The following is a 26,273-nucleotide window of genomic DNA, read 5'->3' as shown; positions in this document are numbered from 1 at the left end:
GCTATTATTATTAAACTCAAAAGTATATGATTAAAATGGAAAACAAAAAGGAAATAAGACAAGACATGTCTACTTGTCTAGTGGACAAGTGCATCTTCAAAAGCAATACAATTGCTAAAAAAAAGAAGTGGCGAGGGAGGTTAGTTATGAATTTGCAAATGCATAATAAATACTAAAATATTAAAAAGCATATGGGGGTGAGAGAAAGGAGGAGAGAGATGGATAAGTGGGGCCATTTTTAAATGTACCGTTGAAAGCTTAGATAGTACCATTGACTATGTAGTGATACTATTTCTACACGTAGTGAGTACCACTGAATGAATATATAATTCCACTTACATACATAAATAGTACCATTGAAATGTTCAATGATACCATTTAATCATCTAATGATACAATTGATCATCCAGTGATACTACTCTAAATTCAGAAATGCATTTACGTGAAATGACTCTCATGCCCTCGTTATGCATTTACTCATTAATAACTAACCTCTATTTGGAAGGCCTCCTAAGAAAATTTCATGAATATACAGGGCAGGATAATTAGAGGAAATAAAGCTGTTAATTCGTGATTCATACTGTGGGGTTCGTATCAAGGGCATCGATATTTGTGTGATTGTGTGCGTGTGATGTGTAATAATGGTTGGGCATTGCGTCAATGGATTTTGGCGGTCCAATGATTTAGCTTATCCACCAATCGTTAGTTCGGCCCACAATCAAGCCCAAGGGGTTCCAAAAAAAAAAAAAAAAAAAAAAAAACACTAAACTACTAGCCAGCTACTTCATCCGTTAATGGTTAATTACAACAAAGGGGTATTATTTGTGATATATAAAATATTCCTTTGTTGCAGTTAACCATTAACGGAGGAAATAGATCGTACTCTTGGGTAGGGGTGAAACAAATTCGGGTTAAAACCGAACCGAACCGAAAACCGAACCGAATAAGAAATATGGTTCGGTTTTTTTTTTGAAGTGGTTCGGTTCGGTTTTTTTAAAAAAAATATTTCGGTTTTCGGTTTGGTTTCGGTTTGAGGAAATGGAAAACCGAAAAAAACCGAAAACCGAAATTTAGGCCCAGATTTACCCTAAGTATATAAGGAAAAAAAAAACCCTAACCCTCATTCTCTGATTCTCTCTCCTGACTTCCTCAGTTCCTCGCCTCTTACCCTACCCTCATTGCGAATTTCTCAGTCTCTCACCCTCACTTTCTCAGTTTCTCAATCATCTCTTTTGTGTTTCTCAGAATTCTCACTCTCCATCGTTCACCGGCACTCGTTCAGGCGTTCACTGTGACACCGTCCACCGTCCAAAGGTATGCTTTTAAGTTTTGATTATGCTTGATGTTCATATTTTTTTAGGGTTTTAATTATGATTAGTGTTAAATGTTAATTACGAAAATCTGCAAATTACATGTACAAATTTGTTAAACATTCTGATTAGGGTTTTAATCTATGCTTGATGTTCATATTGCGATGTTGTTTCTGAATTTTCTATTCTGTACAAATTAGTAAAACATTCTGAATTTTCTGGTATTTTGATGCTTCGGGGTTTTGGTCTATTCAAGGGTATTTTGGGTTTTGGTCTAGTAAAACATTATGATTAGGGTTTTGGTCTAGTAAAACATTCTGAATTTTCTGGTATTTTGAAGCTCTATTCGATTGGACTCTGTTGAAGATTGTTTCAGATTATTAGTTAGTTATTAATTCAAGGGTTCGCATGATTAATAGCATTATCATTGTCTTGATAAGTGTTTATTAGATTGTTGATCTTTGTTATTATTGTTAATTTTGATTTTACTTGTTTTGGGTACAGTTAGTCAGTTAGTGCTTAATTTGATTGTTTTTGGGTGGTGGGGTGGAATCTTAGGGGGCTAATTATTATTGCTAAATTGTTATTGTCTTTGGTGCAGTTAGCCAGTTACTACTGATTTTGTTTATTAGGGGTATAATTATTATTATTGGTACTGTAAGTCTCTTTTTTTTATAGGACTATAAATTCATTGTAATTCTTACTAAAATAAATTAACTACAATTCAAAAATATGTAACAAAACTAACAAAACCCAATATTAACTTAATTTCATCTAACAATAATTGTTAATATAATATCATAATAAGTGATTAGGGGATTTTTATCCACCAATCACCGTCTGACAAGTGGACCAACCAGGTTCCGCCACGTGTCCTTCACGAAGGCCAACAGGAGCCTGCCACGTGTCAATCACAGATACGTCCTCTACGGACCAATTTAGACACGCCACGTGTCCACCCATGCCAAATGGGAAAACCGGCCATCAAGGCCCAATCCAGTCTAGAGGCCCGATCAGCCCTAGGTTTACCTTAAACCTAGAGAGTGGCACGCTTCTCAAGGCTATAAATACTTAATTAATCCTCATTAGTTAGGTAATAAAAGAATCAAGAAATCAAGCAGAGAAGAACAGAAATATTACGGAACACCAACAACCGGCTAATCTCGCTAACGACGCAGATTACCAACACTAAGCACTCTCACCTAGAGAGATCTTATTACTTTAATTTCCGTATTAATTACTCCTTAATCAGGTACTAACTTGACCGTTGGAGGCGGAGCTCTCAGGAGTCTCCGTTATTTTGCAGGTACAGGCGTCCGGTTCCAGTCTCGGAATTGTAACTCTCCCGCAGGACATCAGAAAAACCCGAAACATTTGGCGCCGTCTGTGAGGAGAGTACTTCAGAGATGGCATCCAAGTCTGTACCGACTCCAGAAGAGAGGCGTCCCCTAGACGACCCTCAAGTTCAGTCGGACCATGATACCGAAAGTGAATTTGAAGTTGAAACTCATACAGCTCCAGACGGGACCCTAAGGGCCCGACGTACCCGTCATACCGAAAGGAGGGAACGGGAGCATCTTCAAACAGGAAGCGAGCCAGCAGGCGCACCGCTTGCTCGGCAACAGCCGACTGATGGGTCTGCTCCCATCACAAGGAACGAACTCATGACCTTCATGAGGGACTTCAAGGGAGAGATTCAAGAGTTGATCAACAAAAAACCGCCTGCTTCAGTCAAAGAGCAGTCGGCCAAGAAACCTTCCACTTCACTGAAGAGGAAGCCAGTTCAAGGGCGAGAGGCGACTCCCCATCCTAAATCCAAGAAGCGGGAGCCACCTGCTCTTGATTTCACAAAACTCCATTATCCTACGGGAAATAGGAAACCGGTTCGTCATATTCAGGCGGACGGGTCAAAGCAAACGTTCACAGATGCTCGGCTCCTGCTAGAGCAGAAGAAGAGTGACCGATTATCAGAGTCGGCTTCTACTTCAAATTTTCAGGACAGTTTGCGAAATGCCTCGATGAGGCATACTCAGTCGTACCATGAGAGTCAGTCAGGCGGCACCTCCCGTCAGTCCGGCTTTCATAGTGCCCAGGCGGTACCAAACTTACCATTTGTGCCGCAACAACAGTATTTTATGCAGCCACCTCCATTTGGTGGACCTGCAGCAAAAAAACGTCCAACCTATGGACTGGCAGCTACGGCTGCTTAGACTTGGTGAACAGCCGTCGGCCTTCTCCAAGGAAATTACTGAAGCCGCTCAGCCGGCCAAAGTAAAAAATGTTCTAGTAGGCGCCTATGACGGCACTACTAACCCAGAAGACCATCTGATGGCATTCACCAACCTGATGTACCTTCAAGGGTTGGATGATCCCACTTGGTGCAAGTGTTTCCCAGCGACTCTCAAGGGAATTGCACAGCAATGGTTCGGCAACCTGCCGACTGGTTGTGTAAACAGCTTCAGGACGCTTGCTTACTTATTTGCCTCCAACTTCGCTATGAACATCCCTGCGAAGAAAACGACCCTTGATTTGGGAACAATTCAGCAGGGCGAGAAGGAGGGGCTACGTTCTTACATCAGGCGGTTCAACCTGATGAGAATACAGATTCAAGGGTTACCGGATGAGGTAGCTTATACTGACTTTTTTAGAGGTCTCAAAGACGGGTCTACCTTCAAATTTGATTTAGTTCGAAAAAGGGTGGCGACTCTTCAAGAGGCCTTGATTGAAGCAGAAGCCTATATACAGGCGACTGATCTGTGTACGATAAAACAGTCGGACGGGAAGAGGTTCGACAAAAGAGAGGGACGACAGAAACAGTCGTCCAACAAAGATGAGAAAAGAAAAGAGGTCTGGGCGGCTGATTCCTCTAAACAGCCGACTCAGAAAAAGAAAAAAGAATTCAAACCATACTCCCCAAAGTATGTGTTTAACAAGGATAACCAGTTTATCCTAAAAGAAATAAAGGGACGGTTCTCAATTGAGAAGCCGCTCCCCATGAAGGGTTCTGCGAGCAACCGGAACCAAGACAAAATCTGTGCTTATCATGATGACGTTGGTCATCACACCAATGACTGCATCAGTCTCATGCGGTACCTAGACCGCTTGGCTGATCAAGGTGATCTTGACACTTATGTCAAGAAATCTACGGGGAACACTTCCTCAAAAAAGCAGTCGGCCAAAAAGAATCAACAGGCCGACAGTTCCGATACAGATGATGCAGTCGTCTACACCATTGCAGGCGGCTTCTCAGGAGGCGGCCCCACTATTAGGGGCAACAAAGATAATATAAGGCGGTTAGATGTAAATTCCGTTCACCAAGAACGGCCGTCCAAATATACATTTCCTGAGATTGTCATCACTGAAGAGGATCTAGGAGGAATAAGGGGGCCGCATGACGACCCTCTCGTTATTGAATGTAAAGTGGCCAACCAGAGAGTTGGCCGAATCCTCATAGATACCGGGAGCTCCTCAGATCTCATCAGCAGCAAATGTCTGTCAAAACTGAAATATCAGACGGACTGCATACATCCGGCCTCCCACCCTTTAATAGGGTTTGGAGGAGGAGTCGTCCACCCACTGGGACGAGTAGATCTACCCATTCGCCTGGGCGAAAAAGGGGAAGGACGACACATGGTAGTCCGGTTCCTAGTAGTAGAGGAACTCTCGGCCTACAACATGATTCTGGGTCGACCAACCCTGAATAATTCCAAGGCTGTTATAATCCCGTCTCTTATGCTGCTTAAGTTTGAGAGGGATAATGGAACAGTCGGCTCCCTAAGGGGAGATCAGAGGATGGCCCGAGAGTGCTATCTCTCGGATGTCAAGCCCACTGTTATGGCCACTGGGTCAAGTGGAGAAAAAACAGACCTTGACAATGTCAAGGAGAGTGCGCCTGTTCAAGAAACAGGCGACAAAAAGAGAAAGGTGTCCCAGACAGAGTCCGCAAGAAAAGCAAGAAAATAGCAATCATTGGCAGAGGAGCGGCCGGATGAGTTCCGCCCTCAGCCGGCTGGTGAGCATGCGGACCTGATATTAGACGACTCACGTCCTGACCGAACAGTCAAAGTTGGGACGACTGCTCTGAGAAACCTTGGTGACGACTTTCACAACCTGTTGAAAGAATACAAGGACATCTTTGCATTTGAAGTCCATGAAATGCCAGGCATTAGTCCTGATCTGGCAGTACATAAACTCGCTGTGGATCCGAAAAAGAAGCCGGTACGGCAAAAGAAGCGGAACCATGGTGAAGAAAGAGGTCATGCGGCAGCCGCCGAAGTCAAAAAATTACTTGATGCAGGGTTCATTCGGCAATGTTACTTCCCAGATTGGGTTGCAAATGTGGTGCTTGTTAAAAAGCCGAATGGCACCTGGCGAATGTGTGTAGACTACACAGACTTGAACAAGGCGTGCCCCAAAGACAGTTACCCTCTGCCTAAAATTGATAACCTGGTCGACTCAACAGCCGGCCATGCCATGATGAGTTTTATGGACGCTTATTCTGGTTTCCATCAAATTCCTTTATGGAAGAAAGATCAGGAGAAGACGGCCTTCGTCACTGATCAGGGATTATACTGTTACACGGTCATGCCGTTTGGTCTTAAGAATGCCCCGGCTACCTTCCAACGAATGATAAACACAGTGTTCTTTGATCAGATTGGGAGAAACGTCGAGGCATATATTGATGATATGATTGTCAAAACTAAACTTCAGAAAGATCATCTGACGGACCTCCGAGAAACTTTCGCCACACTCAGGCGGCACCATGTCATGCTCAATCCCAAGAAATGTGTATTTGGAGTTGAGTCTGGGAAATTTCTCGGATTCCTTATCAATCAGAGAGGAATAGAGGCGAACCCTGAGAAGGTACAGGCGGTCATTGACATGCAGTCGCCTCGTACCGTCCGAGAGGTTCAGAAGTTAACAGGTTGTCTGGCGGCCTTGGGGAGATTCCTAAGCCGATCAGGCGACAAATGCCTATACTTTTTCCAGGCAATTAAGAAAAAGGCAAGGTTTGAATGGGGACCGGATGCTGAGGCCGCCTTCCAGAAATTAAAGGTTCACTTGCATTCCTTGCCGAGGCTGGTCAGCCCTTTGCCCAAAGAAGATCTCTACATGTACCTGACCGTCTCTGATCATGCGTTAAGCGCTGTGCTCCTTGCTGAAAGGGACGGCTGTCAGCTCCCGGTCTACTTTGTCAGTCACGTACTGAAAAATGCCGAGTTGAGGTATCCCCTAGTGGAGAAATTTGGTCTTGCACTCTTCATGGCTGTTAAAAAATTGAAGCCCTACTTTTTGGCACATGCAGTCGTCGTGTATACCGACCAACCAATCAAGCGGCCCCTTACCATCATGGAGTCGTCAGGACGAATGATCAAATGGGCCATAGAAATACAGAGCCTCGAAGTTACTTTCGAGCCTAGAAAAGCAGTGAAGGGGCAAGCCTTTGCTGACTTTATTGTAGAGATGACTCGTCCTCCTGACTCTCAAGTTCTAGACCAAGTCTGGAAGGTATATGTGGACGGAAGCTCTACTTCAAATGGTTGTGGAGCAGGCGTCGTATGTCAATCTCCAGAGGGCGACAGGTTCGAGTATGCTCTACGCTTCAGTTTTCAGGCTTCAAACAATGAGGCAGAATATGAAGCTTTACTAGCCGGGATCCGCATGTGTAAGGCGGCAGGGGCAAGAAAAATAGACGCATGTTCTGATTCATAATTGATAGTGAGTCAGTACAATGGCGAATACGAAGCAACCCATCCGGCCATGATCAAGTATTTACAGGCGGTTCGACAAGCAGTCGGCTCCCTTGAGGATTTCCATCTAATCCAAGTGCCGAGATCAGAAAACAACCAGGCAGATGCACTGTCAAAATTAGCATCATCCGCCTCCTCCGATACTCCTCGAACTGTTTTTTGGGAAGTAATGGAGAAGAGAAGCATCGAGGAAAACCCTATTGGAATCCTAGACAGAAGCTCAACCTGGATGGATTCAATCAGGGCATATCTGACAAACGGTACACTGCCGGATGATCCTCAACAGGCGGCAGCACTGAAAAAACGAGCCTCCTGTTTTGAAATGATACAGGGAGAACTTCACAAGAGGGGGTACCTTCAACCCTTCTTAAAGTGTGTTACTCCTGAAAAGGGACGAGAGATACTAGATGATCTTCACTCTGGTTTCTGTGCTTCCCATATAGGTGGTAGGATGCTTGCTCAAAGGGCAAGGCGCCAGGGCTACTTTTGGCCTACTTTGGAAGCAGATGCAATGGAGATGGTGAAAAAATGTGACAAGTGCCAAAGGTTTGGCAAATTAATTCACCGTCCGGCTACTGACCTCACTACCATTCACAGCCCACTGCCGTTTGCTAAGTGGGGCATGGACATTCTGGGTCCATATACGCCTGCTACAGGCGGCAGAAGGTATATACTTGTTGCCGTTGACTACTTCACTAAATGGGTAGAGGCGGAGGCTGTAAAGGGAATCAAGACGAAAGATGTAATTTCATTCATTTGGAAAAACGTCATCACTCGGTTCGGGGTTCCCATGTCTATGGTTTTTGATAATGGTCCCCAATTTGAGACGCCTGTTCTCAAAAGCTGGTTGGGAGACCAAGGAATTGCACACTACTTTGCATCTGTCGGTCGTCCACAAGCAAACGGCCAGGTAGAAGCCTTTAATAAAATCATCTCAGACGGTCTCAAGAAAAAGATTGAACGAGCAGGCGGCCTATGGGCGGATGAACTACCACATGTTCTCTGGGCCATTAGGACGACTGAAAAAGGGGCGACTGGAGAAACTCCATTCCTCCTAACTTATGGTGCGGAAGCTGTTTTTCCAATAGAACACTACGAGCCGACTCTTCGAGTAATGCTATATGACGAAGAGGCAAACTGGGAAGCCATGCGCCTGGCATTAGACTCACTTCCTGAAAAGAGGGGCAATGCTGTTTTGCGCCATGAGATCTATCGCCTGAGAATGACTAGATCATACAACAAAAAAGTACACAGGCGTCCACTCAAAGTAGGGGACTTTGTACTTAGAAAAATGGAAGCAGTAGGTAGGGCTAATGAGTCTGGCAAACTAACTCCCAACTGGGAAGGACCCTACCGAATCTATGAGGAAGTCAGGGACGGTACCTACCGTCTGGAAACACCAGACGGACAACCGTTGCCTCGAACTTGGAATGTAGATAACCTTAAAAAATATTTCTTCTGAGAGATGTGAAGTAAAGAGCTACTTAATAAAGTTTGCACTTACTATTTAATTGTATTACGAGGGGCATGCCGTCTGTGCCTTTACAGTCGGCTACTCTCCATGGAGTTTTCACTCTATCTTCTGAGGGGCATGCCGTCTGTTCCTTTACAGTCGGCTACTCTCCATTGAGTATTTTACTCATACACTTAGCTAAAAAGATTAGGGCCTGGCCGACTCTGTGCCTAACAGGCGGCTACCCTTCTTTCACTTAGCACCTACGTTCACCAAGAACTTACCAAGGCCACCGGCCGAATGATCAGACCAGGCGCCAAGCCAACTGATCAAATCTACAAAACTAATTCGACCTGTCCCAACATCATAGCAGGCGTCCGACGACATCCCTCCGGATGAAATTCGTCGCAGAGAGCAGCTCCCTTTTGGGTGGAACATTGTTCTATAAACTAATTACACGGCACCTATACGACTGTCCCCAAGGACAACCACGTAGCCGTTTTTGAGACAAGGATAACTCTATCACTAACCAAACCAGTGGTAGCAGTTGACATCTGAGTCAGATGACCGCCTGTATTACTTGGGATAAATGCAGGGGGTACCTCTTGAGTTAATAGCCAACAAACATTGGCGAATCAAGGGGTCTAGCCGGCCTACGCCGCCTGGTACCTCTACTTCTCAAACAAAAGTGACGGCGACTGAGTAACTCCAACGTTAACTCATAGTCACTCCTTCAAATTTGGTATGGAATCTAAAAAGTTTGAGTCGTCCGCCTGTTTTAAACAAACAAGGGCACTCGAACCCCTATTCCTACTAAGTAACCTATTGAGTTAATAGCCAACCAACATTGGCGAATCAAGGGGTCTAGCCGGCCTACGCCGCCTGGTACCTCTACTACTCAACCTTGATTGTGACGAAGACTAAGTAACTCCTATGTTAACTTAATAGTCACTCAAACTTAGTAGGGAGCCTAAAAGGTATGAGTCGTCCACCTGTTTTTTATAAACAAGGGCTCTCAACCAATACTCTTGCTAGGTTAACAAATTACGAGTTAAAAGCCAACATTGGCAATAAAGGGAAACAACCGGTACCCGCCGCTTGTTTTCCTACTTAATTCCTTGGCGACTAGGTAATACTATTTACTTGGTCAGACTGATTGAATAAATAGTTCGAATACCGATTGAAAAAATGGCCGACTGATCATCTACCCTGGAAACAGACCACCAGTCGTCCAGGGGCATAGGCGGCATACTTACTATTTGTACCTGTCTTAACGTTCGGCCATACACAACAGTCGGTCTAGTGAACAAAGGGATATTAGATATGGAATACTTAGACAAATTTGAACCAAAACAAAAATTTGATTAAAAATGAGCCGGCCATTAAAGACCAGCAGAATATTCAAAACCCCGGCCCCCTGGCCGGGTAATTACAAAGCAAACGGCACGCAGGCCGTGAAAAAAAAGAAAAAATACTTAAAGCTTAAGAAGGGGGCAGTTCAGTATCAGCAGCTGCCGCCTGGTCAGCATTCTTCTTGCTGGACTCGGCCTTAGCTGCACCCTCTTTTGATGCCTTACCCCCAAGTGGCACAAGCGCCACGACCGGCTCTTCCTCCTCCAACGCACCTTCCAATGCCTCTTCTTCAGCAGCCGCCAGGATCTGTTGATTATATGTTTCCGAACACTGGCGGTACGTTCTTTCCCATGAGGCAAAGTCGGCACTGGGGAACAGTCGTTCCCAGGTCATGCGCTGGATTTGAGCGGAGTCTTCCACCATCTCCCGGACGAGCTCTTTCTTCTCTTGCTCGGCCTTTTCCGAGAGCTCTTGGGTAAGACTCTTCTCTTGGTTCACCAGGCGTTCTTTTACGTTGGCCAAAGATTTCTCCATGGCTTCGTAAGAGTGCATTTTTTGGCGAAGAGGTTTCAGCTCGGCCTTAAGGTTGGTGACGGTTGCCTCCAGCTCGTCAACCTTCTTTTGGGCCGCCTCTAACTGAGCCCGAACAACGGCGGTAGCCTGCGCCTGATAATAAAGAAGATCAATGGTCAGTACTTCATTTTGGGCAATTTGAAACATTGCCTTATCACAGCTGGAGGCGGCCATAGCCTTTGCGGCCTTTACCTCTTTGTTTTTCCGATCAATCGGCTTGCGAAGGCTGTTGACTCGGAGCAGGGCCTAAGTACAAAGAAAAATAGGCGTCAGTTTCCAAACAAAAAAGATAACAGGCGTCCTGGAACTCAAATACTCAAAAATATGCTAAGTATACCTCAGCAAGGACCCCTGAAATCCCATCAAGGTCAAGGGTGCCGGCACCCCTGACCGCCTCCCTTTCAGATGGAGGAACGACTTTGATCATGGACTTGGCTACCTCAACCAAGTCAAGCCCCTGAGGGCCGGCTGCATTAAGTGAAGGGAAAAACAAGTTAGACCTAGTCAAGAAGGAAGCAAGTGAGTTTTTACAAGTGATTGTCCATACTTCTAGGCGGCCCCGCCGGGGTTTTAGAAGAAGTGGCCGGCTGCTTCTCAGTCGCCACTGTTTTCCTGGAAGACCCAGGAGAGCTTGCAACAGTCGTCCTCCGGGCCTTGGGGTCCGGCTGTTGCGAGGAGGAAGCCCTTGGAGTGCCAGACTGAAAACAAAAAGAGTTAGTATATGCATAAGACAACTAAAAGAGGAAGAGTTTTCGAAGCTTACCAAGGGTGCCTCCTTGTTGGGGGAGTCGGCATACGACTGTTTCATGAGCGAGGCCCGCAACATGGCCGCCGCAGTCTTGGATGCTGTTATTTTACTCATGGCGTCAGCTGCAAGAAATAAACAGCAAAGTTAGTAAAAATCCCAAGTAAACAAGGCGTGAAAAAACAGAGTATTTGTCAGGCCGGCTACCTCTAGAGCACCGACTGCTGAGGCCACAGGCGGCCAAAAAGTACTCGTCATAGAGCCACTTGAAGCTCGGGACGCAGTTTAGGGGTACTTGCTCTCGTACCCCTGAAGTAGAGTTCACCCTAGTCTCTACTTTGAAGAGTCCTTTGTCTAGGATCTCTCTTTTAGCCTTTGGGGGAACAGGCGGCATGCTGCGGCCGCCTGCGAGAAGAGGCGGATCCCTGTTCCACTTGTTAAAACGTTGGTTCAGCTCCGTGTCTGAACCCTCAATGATAAGGAAGGTGTTCCGCCAATCCTTCCATTTGTTCGCCTTACCTCTCGTCATGAGGTAACCCCTATGGCTTGTTAGTTGATACCAGCCGGTACCTCCCGACTTAGGGGTCCGGCTGAGATAGTTCATGTGGGCGAAAGCCTCAAAGCTTGGCTCCACCCCGTACATTTCGCACCCGGCCACATAGCCGAGTACGTTTACCCAAGAGTTGGGGGCTAACTGCCATAACCCCAGATCATACCCATCTAAAATCCGCTGAACAGCCGGATGTAATGGGAAGCGCAGTCCAGCTTTGATGGCCGCCACATAGCAGCCACATAGCCGCCACATCTAAAATCTGTGGTTGGCAATAAAGCTCGCCACGTTGTCTTGCATGGTTGCGATCCGGCCCCGGGGTACCATGCAGTAGTAGGGGGCGTTTTCCTCTCTGTAAGAGGCGGACGGCTCCGCCCAATTGTCCCCCTTCTCAACTGCATGAGAAAGTCTCGCCTCTTGTAGGCGGCTATGTCTTTCTTCTGAGCCTGGAGAACTGTGGCCGGAAGAGCTGAACTCGGACTCGTCCTCTGACGAGTCCGAAGAGGACGACTCCTCCCCTCTCCCAGAGGGGCCCGCCTCCTCTCCCTTAGAAGGAGCAGGAGGAAAATTAGACATGTCAACGGTAAGATGGGAAGGGACCACCTTGGCCCCTCTCTCAGGACTGTCGGCTTGACAGTCGCCTTGTTTCAATTCTACATCTGGCGCCTGGTCAGATGTTTCACTAAGGAGCACCCTTTGGGAGGAGCCGTCTGAGTTTGATATCATAGCAGTCTGTTTCGTTCTGGCCATCACGTTCTGCATAGACATAGATACAGTCGGACTTTGTATAAAGGGCAAAGATGGGTCCAGAAAAGGGCAGGCGGCACTCCTAGTCCTAGATTCAGCCGTCCCCGGTGACCGGCTGATCACTAACTTAGGTCGTGTCGTGTGCTTCCGTGGTGCCATTTCAAAAAATAAAAAGAAAATTAAGAGTAAGAGAACTGAGTTACCTGAACGAGTGACGGTTGATGAAGTCCTGGAAGTCCGGTGCAGTCGGCTTGTCAGAACAGGCGGTAGGCAGAAAAGGTCCGAAATGTCAGAGCAAGTTCAGGGGTCCGAATGTTCTCGCAAAGTTCTCAAATGTGAAAATGACCGAAGTCAGCACTTCCTTTTATAGGCAAAGTGAGAAGGAGAAGGGTCGCTTCCAAATTCAAAATTTGGGCGGGAAAATCTCTCGGCCGTTTGCAAGGTGACACCTGTAGCAGGCCGTCGCCTGTCACCGTGCGACACCTGTCACAGGCGACATGTGACCAGTCACGTGCCACCTGTGAGGGGCAAATGATTAGGGGATTTTTATCCACCAATCACTGTCTGACAAGTGGACCAACCAGGTTCCGCCACGTGTCCTTCACGAAGGCCAACAGGAGCCTGCCACGTGTCAATCACAGATACGTCCTCTACGGACCAATTTAGACACGCCACGTGTCCACCCATGCCAAATGGGAAAACCGGCCATCAAGGCCCAATCCAGTCTAGAGGCCCGATCAGCCCTAGGTTTACCTTAAACCTAGAGAGTGGCACGCTTCTCAAGGCTATAAATACTTAATTAATCCTCATTAGTTAGGTAATAAAAGAATCAAGAAATCAAGCAGAGAAGAACAGAAATATTACGGAACACCAACAACCGGCTAATCTCGCTAACGACGCAGATTACCAACACTAAGCACTCTCACCTAGAGAGATCTTATTACTTTAATTTCCGTATTAATTACTCCTTAATCAGGTACTAACTTGACCGTTGGAGGCGGAGCTCTCAGGAGTCTCCGTTATTTTGCAGGTACAGGCGTCCGGTTCCAGTCTCGGAATTGTAACTCTCCCGCAGGACATCAGAAAAACCCGAAACAATAAGTTTTGCACCAAGCCTCATAAACAAGAAAACAGTTTGCATGACTAATGCACAACGGCCCCAACCTATTATTCCCTTTAAAAGATCCAATATTCTTAATTTATGAGTTTGCATGTATTCTTACAGATTGTTATTCAACCACGAATTATTGAATGACAACCAACGTGGGTGGTGTTCCTGACCAGCCTCAATCCGAACATGAGACTGACCAAGTCTCTCAAAATCAGAAAAAAGAACAGGGAGCAAAAAGGAAGAGGATGAAAGAACGCTCTGAAGTTTGGGAGCACTTTGATAAAGAAGACTTACCTTCTGGAATGCAGACAATTGGCAAGTATTGTGGGATGAGCTACAAGTGTGGGGCAAAGAAAAACGGCACTAGTGTGTTATGGGCTCATATTTCGCGATGTCGTAAGTATCCCTTTAACACCCCTAAAGATTCAAAACAAAGTTTGCTTTCATTTAAAAGTGCTAAAGAACCGAGTGGTGGTACTAGTGGGTTGACATACCACAAATTTGATGCTGGTAGTATTAGAAAAGCTTTGTCATTTATGGTGATTGTTGATGAACTTCCATTTAAGTTTGTTGAAGGTATAGGTTTTAGACATTTTGTGGTGTAATAGAGCCTAGATTTAATGTTCCTTCTCGAATTACAGTAGCCAAAGATTGTTTTGAAACATATTTAACTGAAAAACGAAAGCTGAAAAATGTGTTAAAAAGGTGTAATTCAAGAGTTTCTTTAACCACTGATACATGGACCTCTATACAACAAATCAATTACATGTGCTTGACTGTCCACTTTATTGATAATAATTGGAAATTACACAAAAGAATTCTGAATTTTTGTCCTATTTCTAGTCATAAGGGTGATGATATTGGCAAAGAAATTGAAAAGTGTTTGCTTGATTGGGGGCTTGAAAATGTCATGTGCATAACAGTTGATAATGCTAGCTCAAATGATACTGCAATTGGGTATATGAGAAGGAAAATAAATGGGTGGAAAACTGGGGTTCTTAAGGGTCGTTTCCTTCACATGCGTTGTGTTGCACACATTGTCAATTTGGTTGTTTCTGATGGGTTGAAAACTGTTAATGAGTCGGTTCAACGTGTTAGGCATGCTGTTAGGTTTATCAAACAATCTCCTGCTAGGTTGCAAAGGTTTAAAAAATGTGTCTTAGATGAAAAAATCAACACAAAAAAGGGATTGTGCCTTGATGTGCCTACTAGGTGGAACTCCACCTATTTGATGTTGAATGCTGCTATTGAGCTTCAAGATGCTTTTGAGAGGTATTCTGGGGAAGACCCTCACTATGTAGTTGATTTGAATGAGAGGGATGGTAAGGGTAGCCCAGATTCTGATGATTGGAATAATGTAAGAAGACTTTCTGAATTTCTACAAGCCTTTTATGATCTGACCTTGCATGTCTCTGGCTCTTTATATGCCAGTTTGAATTTGTTTTTTCATGAATTGGTGAGTGTTGCTGTACTTATGAAAGATTTGGTTTCAAGTGATGATGTGGATATGTGTCTTATGGCTTGTAGAATGAAAGAAAAATATGAAAAGTATTGGGGTGATCCAGAAAAAATAAACCTCCTGATTTTTATTGCCGTTGTCCTTGATCCTCGTTATAAGCTTGATTATGTTGAGTGGATGATAACTGAAATTTATGACCCTATTGTTGCATCAAAGTTAGTTGATAATGTGAAGGTAGCTTTGAATGCTTTGTATGAGGAGTATCGTGTTTCTTCTGGTAATGATGTGAATAGGGAGGAAGTGTCTTCAAGTAAGGATGGCAAAACTCCATTGAGTCCCAAACATAAAAAGATTGAAGTCTTAAAGAGTAAGTATAAGAAACACAAGTGTGAGAGAGATGGAGATGCAAAAATAGAGTTAGACAAATATTTGGAGGAGGATACAGCGGAGGATATTGATGAATTTGACATTTTGAGCTGGTGGAAGTTCAATTGTTCAAGGTTTCCTACTGTGGGGAGAATTGCCCGTGATGTTCTTGTTGTCCCTGTTTCGACAGTAGCTTCTGAGAGTGCATTCAGCACTGGGGGCAGGGTTCTAGATCAGTTTAGGAGCTCATTAACTCCTCGAGTTGTAGAAGGTCTTGTTTGTGCTCAAAATTGGTTACGTGCTTCACCATTTCCAAGTATTGAAGAATGTTTAGAGGAAGTTGAGCTTCTTGAAGAGGGTAATATATAAGAACATCTAATCATAAGTTACTTATTTTCATTATGTGTATATATTTTAACTTGGTTATTTTTGTTATGAATTATGATAGACTTGAAGAATATGGCAGTTGGTGATGCTGATATTGATGAAGTGCTTGAAATAATAGACTGATGTGGCTCTTGCTCATTGCTGACTTGCTGTTGCCACTTGCCAGACTTGCTACTGCCTTGCTCTATCACTGCTACTGCCTTAGTCGATGCTGCTGAGTGCTGACCTGCTTTTGCTGCTGACCTGCTGTTATGATGCTGCTGCTGCCCTGCTGCTTGTTGCTACTGCTGTTAAACAATTTTTTTACTGCCTTTTAGAACTTGGTCTATGCTGCTTGTTGCTACTGCTGTTAAACAATTGTTAAAGTTGTAATGTTGAACAATTTTATTTTTTTTGGATGAAGTGTTGAACTTTTAAAACTTTGAATTATAACTTTGAAGTTTTAGAACTTGTTAATGTTGTTTAAATCTCATTAAGCATTTATGCTACTACATATGTTGATGAATATAATATTTATATGATTTAAGCCCACAAAAATTGCAGATTAAAGCCCAAATAAACAAGGCCCAAAAAAATTCGGTTTGGTTCGGTTTTTTCTTTTGAAACCGAAATTTATATGGTTTGGTTTCAAAAGTAAAGTGGTGCGGTTTGGTTTCCAAAAACCAAAAACCGAATTAGGGTGGTTCGGTTACGGTTTGGCCTATAAACCAAACCGAAAACCGAACTTTCACCCCTACTCTTGGGAACCAGATGAGGCCAAGCCATCCTTCGAAACTCCTCCAATAAAACTGCACGAAGGATCTCTGGGACTACCCTAAGTAAAACCAATTGTTGTGACAAAGATACTCCATAATTTGCTAGCTAGTACGCAACTCAATTTGCTTCCCAGTAACAATGAACAAATCTCATATCCCAACCATTCTGACTTATAAACGCTATACACTTCAGTATGATATGAATACAAGAAGAGGTAGAGGATATTCCTCCAGCAAAAGACGAATCACCACCTCAGAGTCACCACAACCTAAAGCCTCTATTTCAAGCCATAGCCAACCCAACACACTCCATGATTTGGGTTGGATTGGCAGTTTGGGAACGAATTATTCAATTTTAGTCGGGTAAAGTCATAATTTGAGTTGGAGATAGATCCAAAACACTACAGTCAACTAGCACGAGCACTTGCAAAACTACGGAGGGTTGTTGGAATATTTACGTGCGATGATCAAGACAGTGTGTGGAAATATGAAGTTTAGATAGAGAAAGTAGAGATAAGTTAGAGCGTTTTTGTAGGCAATAGCCTTAAATATTGTATTGAAATGAACATGTTCTATAAATTAATTATTGAGGTATATACATCGTACTTGTTCAGCTTACACTAAAGTATTGTGCCCTAAAAAAACGAGTCTTGATTGACAGCTTAATAGGTGCTTGACATGTGTCATGGATAATACCGATTTTTAAGGTTCCAATAAGTTTCAATTAGGTTTAATAAGTTCAATTCAAGTAAAATAAATTTAAATCAGATAAATAAGTTTTAATCAAGTATAAGGTGAAAAGACACTTTTATCAAAAATACTACCTCCGTTAATTGTTATGTGCAATTTTGAGGTATTATTTGTGAGATATTAAATATTCCAAAGTTGCATATAACATTTAACCGGAGCTCTCACATCACCCACGTGAATATAAGATGATCGCCATAATCTTACCCCCAATAAACAGAAAGATGGTAGTGCCGAGTTGCCGACTACAAAGCAAGTAACAACCAAAAAGCAGGGACAATTGACAATTGTTGCCCAGCAACAACCTTGATGACTCATTAATAGACACATAGCCAAACACAACATGTAACACTTCCAATTTTCTAGATAGATGTCAGTTTATTATAATCTTTTATGGAGTACTTTGTACTACGTATACTATTCCAATGATTCTCTTACTAAAGTTTACTGTTAAAGTTAAAAATAATAAAACTATAAAAGTGGTATCATCAACTTTTCCAGCAACCCATTAGAAATGCAACAACATCTTCAAGATATCACAAATTGCAGTCATCAAAACTAATGTAAGCTCTTTGGTAAATGTTTTCCCATCTCTTTCTCTTCATTTAGATCATCACATACATGCATTTTACTTTTGTTATAAAAATAAATTATTATGAGAATAGATCGTAGTATAATCTCGGTTGGCTTAGCTGGTAAAGTGTTAGAGAATCGAAACTATGGTATCAAGATTGAGTCATCTCATTTTATGTTTATTGTTAATGTCAAAGCTAGGCATTCCATGTACTAGGAGGCCCAATTCCAGCCTAAATTGTTAATGATCCATTTCATACTCTCAATCCACACATTTGATGTTCATTGACTCATTGTAGATGTATTTTATTTTTATTTTTTTTAAAAAAATTTAGAGTTGCTTCTAGTTACATATATTTGTGCCGTGATTTTGTTATGTATTCTTAATTATTGTAAATTCTTAACTTAATTTCATTATAAAAATTAAATTTTATGTTTATATAAGGCTACATATATTATTACTCCGTATTCACGTTTTTTCTTTGAAATATTTTTTTTAAGAAATATCATTATTAATGTTATCATGTTATTAATTAATATACATCGTTAAATCATTAATTAATCCTATGTTAATTAAGATGACTTGCTTTAATCCAGCAGCGACACGTATTAATGTGTTACCCTAAGTAGTTGCGTTGTTGGACAAAAAATAGAGCATCACCGTCTCACCGAATACCAAATGAGCGAATTACCATTATCGTTGGATTCGTTTCCCATACTTATGCAATGAAACACGTACCAAAAAAACTAACTAAAGTGGCGACACTTGTTTATTTGATAAACCACCTGTGTACTTGGCACCAAAAATATCTTTTACGTTTTACCATATTCCAATACACTTGTTTATTTAATATTAACCACCACTGTACTTGGCACCAAAATATCTTTTACGGTTTTACCATATTCTAATGCACTCGTGTTTGTCATTCATTCGTTACCAAAAATAATGCTTCTACATTTAAACCAATGTTTTACGTGAGCATCGATATAATTAATTAGCTGTCTGGTAATTAATCGTCACTTTGATCTCTTTCTCTTCTTTTATACTTCGTATATCTTTGATCAATTTTAATGTATTTAGTATTCATCACGTATGTCTTTTGATCAATGCAGGCAATTAAATGTCAATTGCATCATCATCACGTTGTGACCGCATTGTAAAGAATTTTAAACCGTCTTTGCTGATGATATTGAATCTCATTTACATCATTATTATCACGCTGCTGCGATCGAATTGCGATGAGTTAAGGTATAGGATATTCTATTTACTCGATTCTATGGATTTAGTTGTCGTATTAGAAGTCAAATTACATCATCAAACTCATAAAGCTACTTTTTACAGATTTACCCGAAGATATATCTTTATACTTGGAATTTCAACTTTTTGAAGACTTCAATCTCTTGGATGAATTGACTGACAATGGAACAAATCAAGCGTGCAATAACAGAGTTTCAAATCCTGAGGCATTGCAATTTACGGTAAGTAATTTCATTCTATTTTAATTGTTTATTTCAATTGATTTTACAATTTAAATTTTGAATTACAGTAATTTTAATCTATTTCATTTCAATCACGAAGCATTTCTTTTTATATCATTCATTTCATTACAATTGTCATTCATTTTTAACTGTTAGTAATTTGCTAACTTGCATGAAACAGATTATTTCAGATAACTGCAATTAATTTGCCTTTTTTTTTTTTTAATTTTTTTTATTTTAGACTGTATATGATGATAATAAATTTATACAAAACTAACCCTAACAAAGGATGCTATTTAGAAAATTGGAACTTATAGTATAATTGACTGGTTAAGGGTAAGATTACTTATGTAATGGATCCTTATGATTCCGGTCTAACGAAAAGATTTTGATATACAATATGATATACAATGTGGAACACCTTAACTGACTAGAGGCCGTAGTCCGTAGAGGGGAGGTATTAGTTTGAAACCTTATCAGTAGGATAACATGTCTTAGGCACCAACATAATGTACCTGTATTCGTCTACCCTCGCCTGGATTCAGCTGTCAAGCCTGTCCGAATATTTATAGTTCTAGTCGAGTATACCCAAGTCTTCGTGTTCTCTGTCTGTTCAGTATATTGCTGATTTTCCCTGCCTGATCGCAAGGATAGCATAACCACAGAATATCAAGATAATTGGAGAGAGTGGTGACTAAGTCACATTATTAGTAACAGATTGTACAAGAATGTATTGACCAAGTAAATATACAATACATTAATCTTCATCATGTCTGCAAATTAATGCTTTATTACACTGCATCTACTTTATTACACTGGTGAAGTATAGTAGTTAATAAATAGGTATAAACAATCATAGTTTTACACATAGGAGACAAGGGAATCAAATGAGAATGCGAGTTCTCATCAGAAAAATAAGGAGCATTCATTATATAGCCCAATTAGCATTACCAGTGCAAAGACAAAAAATAATATAAATGCTTAGCCTCATGCCCCTACAGCTTGCTACCATAGCAGAGGAAGTGTTCTTACCGATTGAGGGCATGCTATATGTGCACCCACCTCCTCGACGTTGTTTGACTCTAAATCTGTTTGGTTTCCACTGTTAAAATTGACCATCAATTTTGCAACCTGCAACCCACACACTCAACATAAGTAACCAATTATCTCACTGTTAGCTAGGCTAGGTCTTTTGATAGAGGGAAGTGTTCTCACCGGCTGAGGGGATTGTATATGAGAACTCGCCTCCACCACGTTGTTTAAATCCAGATCTGCATTGTTTTCATTGTTGGAATTACCCATCAATATTGCAGCCTGCAACCACACAATTGACATAATTAACCAAATTCCTTAATCCTTACTCTTAGGCTAGGGTCTTTTTGAAAGAGGAAGTGTTCTCACCGGCTGAGGGCCTCGTATATCATCACCCTCCACTCCCTCCTCCATCACACCATTTAAATCTAAATCGGTCTGGTTTCCTCTGTTGGAATTGCCCATCAATTTTGCAACCTGTAACCCACACAATTGACATAAGTAACCAATTTCCTCGCTCTTATCTAGGCTAGCTAGGGTCTATTTCTTTTTTTTTTTTTTTATCTAATAAATACCTCATCCTTCAGCTGTTCATTCTCTAGTTTCAGCGCCCTCTCCTGTTGAAGCAGTGATCACCAGATATAGTTAAAAAATGTCACAAAAAAAAAAAAAAAGAAATATGAAAACTAAAACACAGTTGACATAATCATATCTTGTGCATGCACAAAGAATGCCCATTATTACCATTCCCCCATTTGGATCAGCTAACGTCGACGGGCCTGGGAAAGAAGTTGAGCCTGATCATAATGCTTAGACCTTATCTAACTATAACTAGATGAATATTGAGGGACAACTCTTCTAGGAATGTCCTTCTAAAGACTAACATAATCCCATCTGAAATTTCTGATCACTTTTGCTTTGAAGGAACAAGAAACTGTTTCACATGCTTCATACTACTCCAAAGATACTGCATCCACACCTTTTGAGTTAAATCCACTAACCTAGTTTTTGAATGAGTAGTAAAAATAATTGTCGGGAAACCAAAGACACTGCATCCACAACTGAGCTACAATTATTCTGTATTTTTCACTTAAGGAACTTTATTCAGCATAGTTTTTTCTAATGTAATTGGGGGCTGGGTTCTAATTATAGAGTGTGGTTGGACCAACCATCACATTCAACTCTGTCTCTGCAAAGATCCCTTGTTTCAGCAGTCTTGTTAATTGCGTTTGTAAAGAGGTTCACAACTTGCTAACGTAATATAGATTTAGTTGGCTGGAGCACTGAAGAAGTGAAGATAAGTATGCAACTATGCATAACTTCTGTCTTCAAGGAAAGGAGGGATGTCATAGGAAGGTAACGAAGATCAAATTTATTAACCTTATTTTTCATTGCATGCATTTTGAAGAGGTGAAGCAGCAGGTATCCTATTTAGGAGAATATTATAGAAAATGTCAAGGAAACTCTAGGATTACTTCCATAGGTTCTACTTTCATCTTATACTTTCAAGGTAGTGTGTCCCAGGTCGGGAAATTAGAAACGGATATTTTTGCCCGTTCCTAAGTATCTTGTTGCTGCAATCACTTTGTGAAATTCATCTGTTCACCGAGGAATGGACTACAAGATACATATGCTTATCAAAACTGGTTTGGTGTCCCATGAGAATTGATAGATACAAGCAACCTCTCCCATTGCCTAACAATAGTGAGAATAAAGGACAAAATAGATGAAAAGAACATTGTCAATAAAAAACCTATTAGAACCATGAGGATCCGCATCCTTACAAGTGGATTAAAGAAATTGAATAGTGCGAAGTGGTAAGCTTAAGGATGCTTTCTACTTCTTTGTTGTAGTGCTTTATGTTCTAGACATAGATCTTGGTGAGGAAATGTGATTGGCAAGTCTTCCCTTTGACTAGTTAACAAGTCATTATATATAAATGGGGATGCATCTACATTGGTAAATAAGTACAACTTTACCTAGAAGCTGAAAGTATAACACATTATTCTTATCAGATACAAGAAGTCTGGAAGAAGAAATCTCCGTACCTTTTCACGTAGTGCAGCCACAGATTCTAGCATAAGCTGAGCCTGTTAAGAACCATAGTATCGAAGTCAGTGCAAAACATTTGATAAATATTGATTGGCGATCAAGAATCTACTCAATTGTTAAGCAATGAATTGTGTAGTGTCTAGTTTAAGATTTGCTTGAGAAAAGAATTTAAAGACCCTCCTTGGTTCCTTTCCATTATTTCCCCTCTTTGGCTTCTCCCGACCTCACAATGTTTATCCTTAGTATTTGGGAAGAAACTGAGGTGAGAATGGATCACCCCCTGAAACCTCAAAGAAAGATAAAGCAACAAACAGAAAAGGATAGAGGTTCTTATGTGTATAAACTAAAGACTGCTCACAAGAAAGCAACTGGACTGGGGTAAGATATAGTATGGCTATGAGATTATATATTAGTTTCAGCCTTTATGAAGTAAAATGGTTACTGGATGCGAATGATAACAACCAAAGGAAATAGAAGGGCCAAGAGTTATGATTATGTATTGTCTTGCTGAACATTTCAGTGAAGAAATTAATGCACTGTATGATACATCTTGCAATATGTACTCTACACACTCCACAAGAAAGGATTACTTTCCTGTTTCTAGTGAGCAAATTACACAATTACTAATCAAAAAATTGGGAGCTTGACTACACCACACAAGAGTAGCAAGTGCTGTTTGATTTAAGAGAATTTGCTCATGATGATGAAGTAGTTGTAAGAACTAAGTCTATGAAGCTCCTTCAAGTTTGAGAGTTGCAAGAATAATGGAGAAAGAATAGGAACTAGCCACATAGTAGCTCACTAACCCAATGGCCAACTCAAAAAAGGAGAGGGAAAGGATAACAAGGGAAAAGATGGACCTTTCGGTTTCTTGTCTGTAGAAGGGCATCAGCTAGTTGCCTCTCCATCTGCATGAAATCATCCAGACTAAGTTTCTCAATATCTGGGCCTTCTAGATACCTGCAAGATTAAATAAAATTATGAAACAAAAAATGTCATCTTCAGAAGAAGAAGCAGATAGACATTTTAATACTTGCCTTTCAACTGTTTTTACTAGTTCACTACATGTTTGAACTTCTGTGCATGTAGAAGGGGAACTCTGGTCACAAGAAAAAGAACACCAAAATTGTTACAAATGAGGGAAAAGGTCAAGAGAACTATAAACTTGAATGAATATTCAAAACATGAAATATCATTCCTGGCCTAGAATAAGAATGATGCTAGATACAGAGAATTCAGAAACTTTCAGTATAAGGAGTGAAGGACTATCTATAATGTCTACAAGGACGATCAATACTCTAATGCAAGAAGAAACTATCCTATATTCCTATGCCTAGACTTTATAAATAATTTCTATCCACTCTAACATCAATACCTGCCCCTGTTAATTCCAACCGTGATAGCTGATGGCAGCTACGGAATGGAACAGTAATAAGAATACAAGCACATCCATACCCCCCTCTCCCCTCCAGAACCACACCACTTACTACTTGAACACAAGCAGAAAGACACTATCAAGGAAGCTGGTGTGAGCTGTAAGCCTGTAACAGTGCACACCATTAGGAAAGGCAAAAGATTGAGAACAGATACTCTAGTATCAAAAGTCAAAACCTGTCTTTAGACTGCAAATTGCATAACAAGAATTACACTGAAGGCATTCTCATCAATGTCGTTCTGTAATTGCTTACCAAAAATTCAGTCACCAATGGTTATGTGCAATAATAAAGTAGTAGTAGTGATACCATATCATCCTATATGATGTACTATAATAACGCATATAATAGCCTTTAGCATACGATCAGAACAACTAATTCATCAGGATTTGTCAAGTATAAAAGACTTGGGAGTAGCAGTGGAATAGTACATGAACATAAATGAGATGTTCATTACCTCTGTTTCATCAACAACCATTGAAGCTTTCCCATCTGTGGCGATAGAATCTTGGTAGCGCTTAAGAATCTGAGACAAACTGAACAAGAAAAACCATGTCTTAAATAAGGCAAGTCAAACACACATGAATTATCCATATAAGATCAGGGTAAGCCCATGTACTCTAAAGAGAATGGAAGTTTCAAAAATCATCAAACCAACAGAATTTTGTGCTATTGAAAAGCCATAACAAGAGTTCAGAGGATCCAAAACACTAGCAGTAAGAATTTAAGTGACAACTCTTATGGATAACACCTATAAATGTAAGTTGAGGGTGGTTAGAGGCCAAGAACTAAAAGGAACCCTTTGTGGATGTTGAAGAGGAATTAATACATTGAGCTTGACTAAATATACCAAATAGTTGATAGGTGAAGGAGTTGTCTTTTTAACATCTAACCTTATTCATTAGATCCCATAAAGTTTTCTAAGATAACTTTGATACATCATCACAATCTTAGCCGGAGCTTCTTTAACAATGACAATGGACATAAGGACTATATTGTGCTACCTATAACTTCTTGTATAGAGGTCAATAATGAAAGAAATATGAGTCAACTACAAAGAATGTGGAAGTAAAAGCAACACCATTGTGCATAGTTTTAAATTAATGAGAAAACATAGGGAAGAAGATGGTCTATTTGGGAAGGCAAGTTTTGGACCATAAAGGTTTAGCTTCCTTCATATGATATGCTAATGTCCTTAGTTCAAAGAGAAATGGTCTATCTATGAATTTTTCCTTTCCTTCTCAAAATCATATCTCCCACATTGAGTAAAGATGTACTACATTAACTAAAAATAGTTGCTATATATTATGTGCAACAAATGTTTTATTTCCTTTTAAATTGTCATTTTTCTCTACCTCTCTTCTTATCACATGCATCATTATCTTTCTCTCTTTATTTGACATTCACAAGCAAATTTTGTCTAGGAGTATGTGCAAAATCAATTGTCGCATATACTGTGAAAGAGAGGTAGTAATCAATTTCATAGTGAAACCAAATCCTTCCCATTCCAAATTCCAATTAGATTTTTTTATCAATTAGTAAAAATAAGCTTGCTAAATGAGGGTTTCTCTTTGATTAAAGGAAATAGTCCTTATGCTCTTAAGGATTTTTGACATTATCGTTGTGACTAAACTTGAGCTATGAAGATTTCATTTACATCCAATATTCTTATGTTTATTTACACTTTGTTTGGATGGAAGGAAATGGAGGGAAAAAAACAGGAAGGAAAATGGAGGTATTAATTATCTTTCATTTGGATAACAAATGAGAAATGAAGGGAATTGGAAAGAAGAGAAATGAAGGGATTTAATTGTAATGATTTGATCTCTCCATTTGACTCATTTATTTCCCCTCCTCTTCACCTCCCTCCCCTTCTTTTCTTTCCCATTTCTTTATCCAAACACACTGTTAGAGACACTATCTAGATTAAAGATAATTTATTTTCGGTACAGAGCAAAATAGCGCCCCAATTTGCTGGAGAGTAAGAAGTGGAAGAATGCGTAATATCTACGTAAAGTGTTAATAGGGACAAAATCCCGATCAAGTGATTGAAATTTCTATCAAAGTTTTGTACTCGCCAACAATTCGGTTTCACGAAATGGTATATGGCAACAAATGATTCTTTGTCTTTTCGAAAAAATTGTGAATAGATTTATCTGCTGAAGTCCTTTAAAAAAAAAACTTCCCAACCTTAAATATTAGGATCGAGCATTTAGGATCCTAAGTTGTTAAAGTTGAAAAAGACTTCCTAGAGACTTACGGGGCATTTGGCAAATGAGATTGGGAATTTGGGGAATATAGGGTGGGAGTGGGAATGACAATTAATAGGTGGGAATTCATGAAATAATCCCAATCCCTTCTTTGACATATTTTGGAAATAAGATTGCGAAATTTTAAA

General features: G+C 40.9%; 3 protein-coding genes across 3 annotated transcripts in view; 2 read left to right on the top strand and 1 right to left on the bottom strand.

Moving 5' to 3' along the window:
• The first annotated feature begins 1,003 nt into the window (after positions 1–1,003).
• Positions 1,004–14,213, top strand: LOC110690531 (zinc finger BED domain-containing protein RICESLEEPER 3-like). The gene is made up of 2 exons (XM_021867388.1): positions 1,004–1,314; positions 13,707–14,213. Exon 2 carries the CDS (start codon positions 13,733–13,735, stop codon positions 14,195–14,197), a length of 465 nt encoding a protein of 154 aa, XP_021723080.1. The 5' UTR covers positions 1,004–1,314; positions 13,707–13,732; the 3' UTR covers positions 14,198–14,213.
• A 113-nt stretch (positions 14,214–14,326) lies between these two features.
• Positions 14,327–16,013, top strand: LOC110690529 (zinc finger BED domain-containing protein RICESLEEPER 2-like). The gene is made up of 2 exons (XM_021867387.1): positions 14,327–15,775; positions 15,866–16,013. The coding sequence occupies exons 1-2, from the start codon at positions 14,359–14,361 to the stop codon at positions 15,925–15,927; spliced, it is 1,479 nt and encodes a 492-aa protein (XP_021723079.1). The 5' UTR covers positions 14,327–14,358; the 3' UTR covers positions 15,928–16,013.
• Positions 16,014–19,180: 3,167 nt separating this feature from the next.
• Positions 19,181–26,273, bottom strand: part of LOC110690528 (agamous-like MADS-box protein AGL27) — a 34,543-nt gene continuing 27,450 nt past the window's right edge. Inside the window, exons 2-10 of the mRNA XM_021867386.1 lie at positions 24,333–24,411; positions 23,480–23,541; positions 23,303–23,402; positions 22,439–22,480; positions 20,966–21,007; positions 20,760–20,867; positions 20,574–20,672; positions 20,391–20,489; positions 19,181–19,996 (exon numbers count right to left, since the gene is read on the bottom strand). Of these exons, the coding sequence (XP_021723078.1) occupies positions 19,925–19,996; positions 20,391–20,489; positions 20,574–20,672; positions 20,760–20,867; positions 20,966–21,007; positions 22,439–22,480; positions 23,303–23,402; positions 23,480–23,541; positions 24,333–24,411 (703 nt within the window). The 3' untranslated portion in view covers positions 19,181–19,924. The remainder of the gene's footprint in view (positions 19,997–20,390; positions 20,490–20,573; positions 20,673–20,759; positions 20,868–20,965; positions 21,008–22,438; positions 22,481–23,302; positions 23,403–23,479; positions 23,542–24,332; positions 24,412–26,273) is intronic.

Source organism: Chenopodium quinoa, unplaced genomic scaffold (genome assembly GCF_001683475.1).
Source record: "Chenopodium quinoa cultivar QQ74 unplaced genomic scaffold, ASM168347v1, whole genome shotgun sequence".
NCBI classification, from domain to species: Eukaryota; Viridiplantae; Streptophyta; class Magnoliopsida; order Caryophyllales; family Amaranthaceae; genus Chenopodium; species Chenopodium quinoa.
This window is presented reverse-complemented; position numbering and strand designations above follow the sequence as displayed.

What these genes read in the sequence shown, in the direction of transcription:
- LOC110690531 (XM_021867388.1), top strand. Translation starts at nt 13,733, where the DNA reads ATGACAACCAACGTGGGTGGTGTTCCTGACCAGCCTCAATCCGAACAT.
- LOC110690529 (XM_021867387.1), top strand. Translation starts at nt 14,359, where the DNA reads ATGTGCTTGACTGTCCACTTTATTGATAATAATTGGAAATTACACAAA. An exon ending in AGTTGAGCTTCTTGAAGAGG is followed by an intron (nt 15,776 to 15,865) that starts GTAATATATAAG and finishes GAATTATGATAG; the next exon opens with ACTTGAAGAATATGGCAGTT.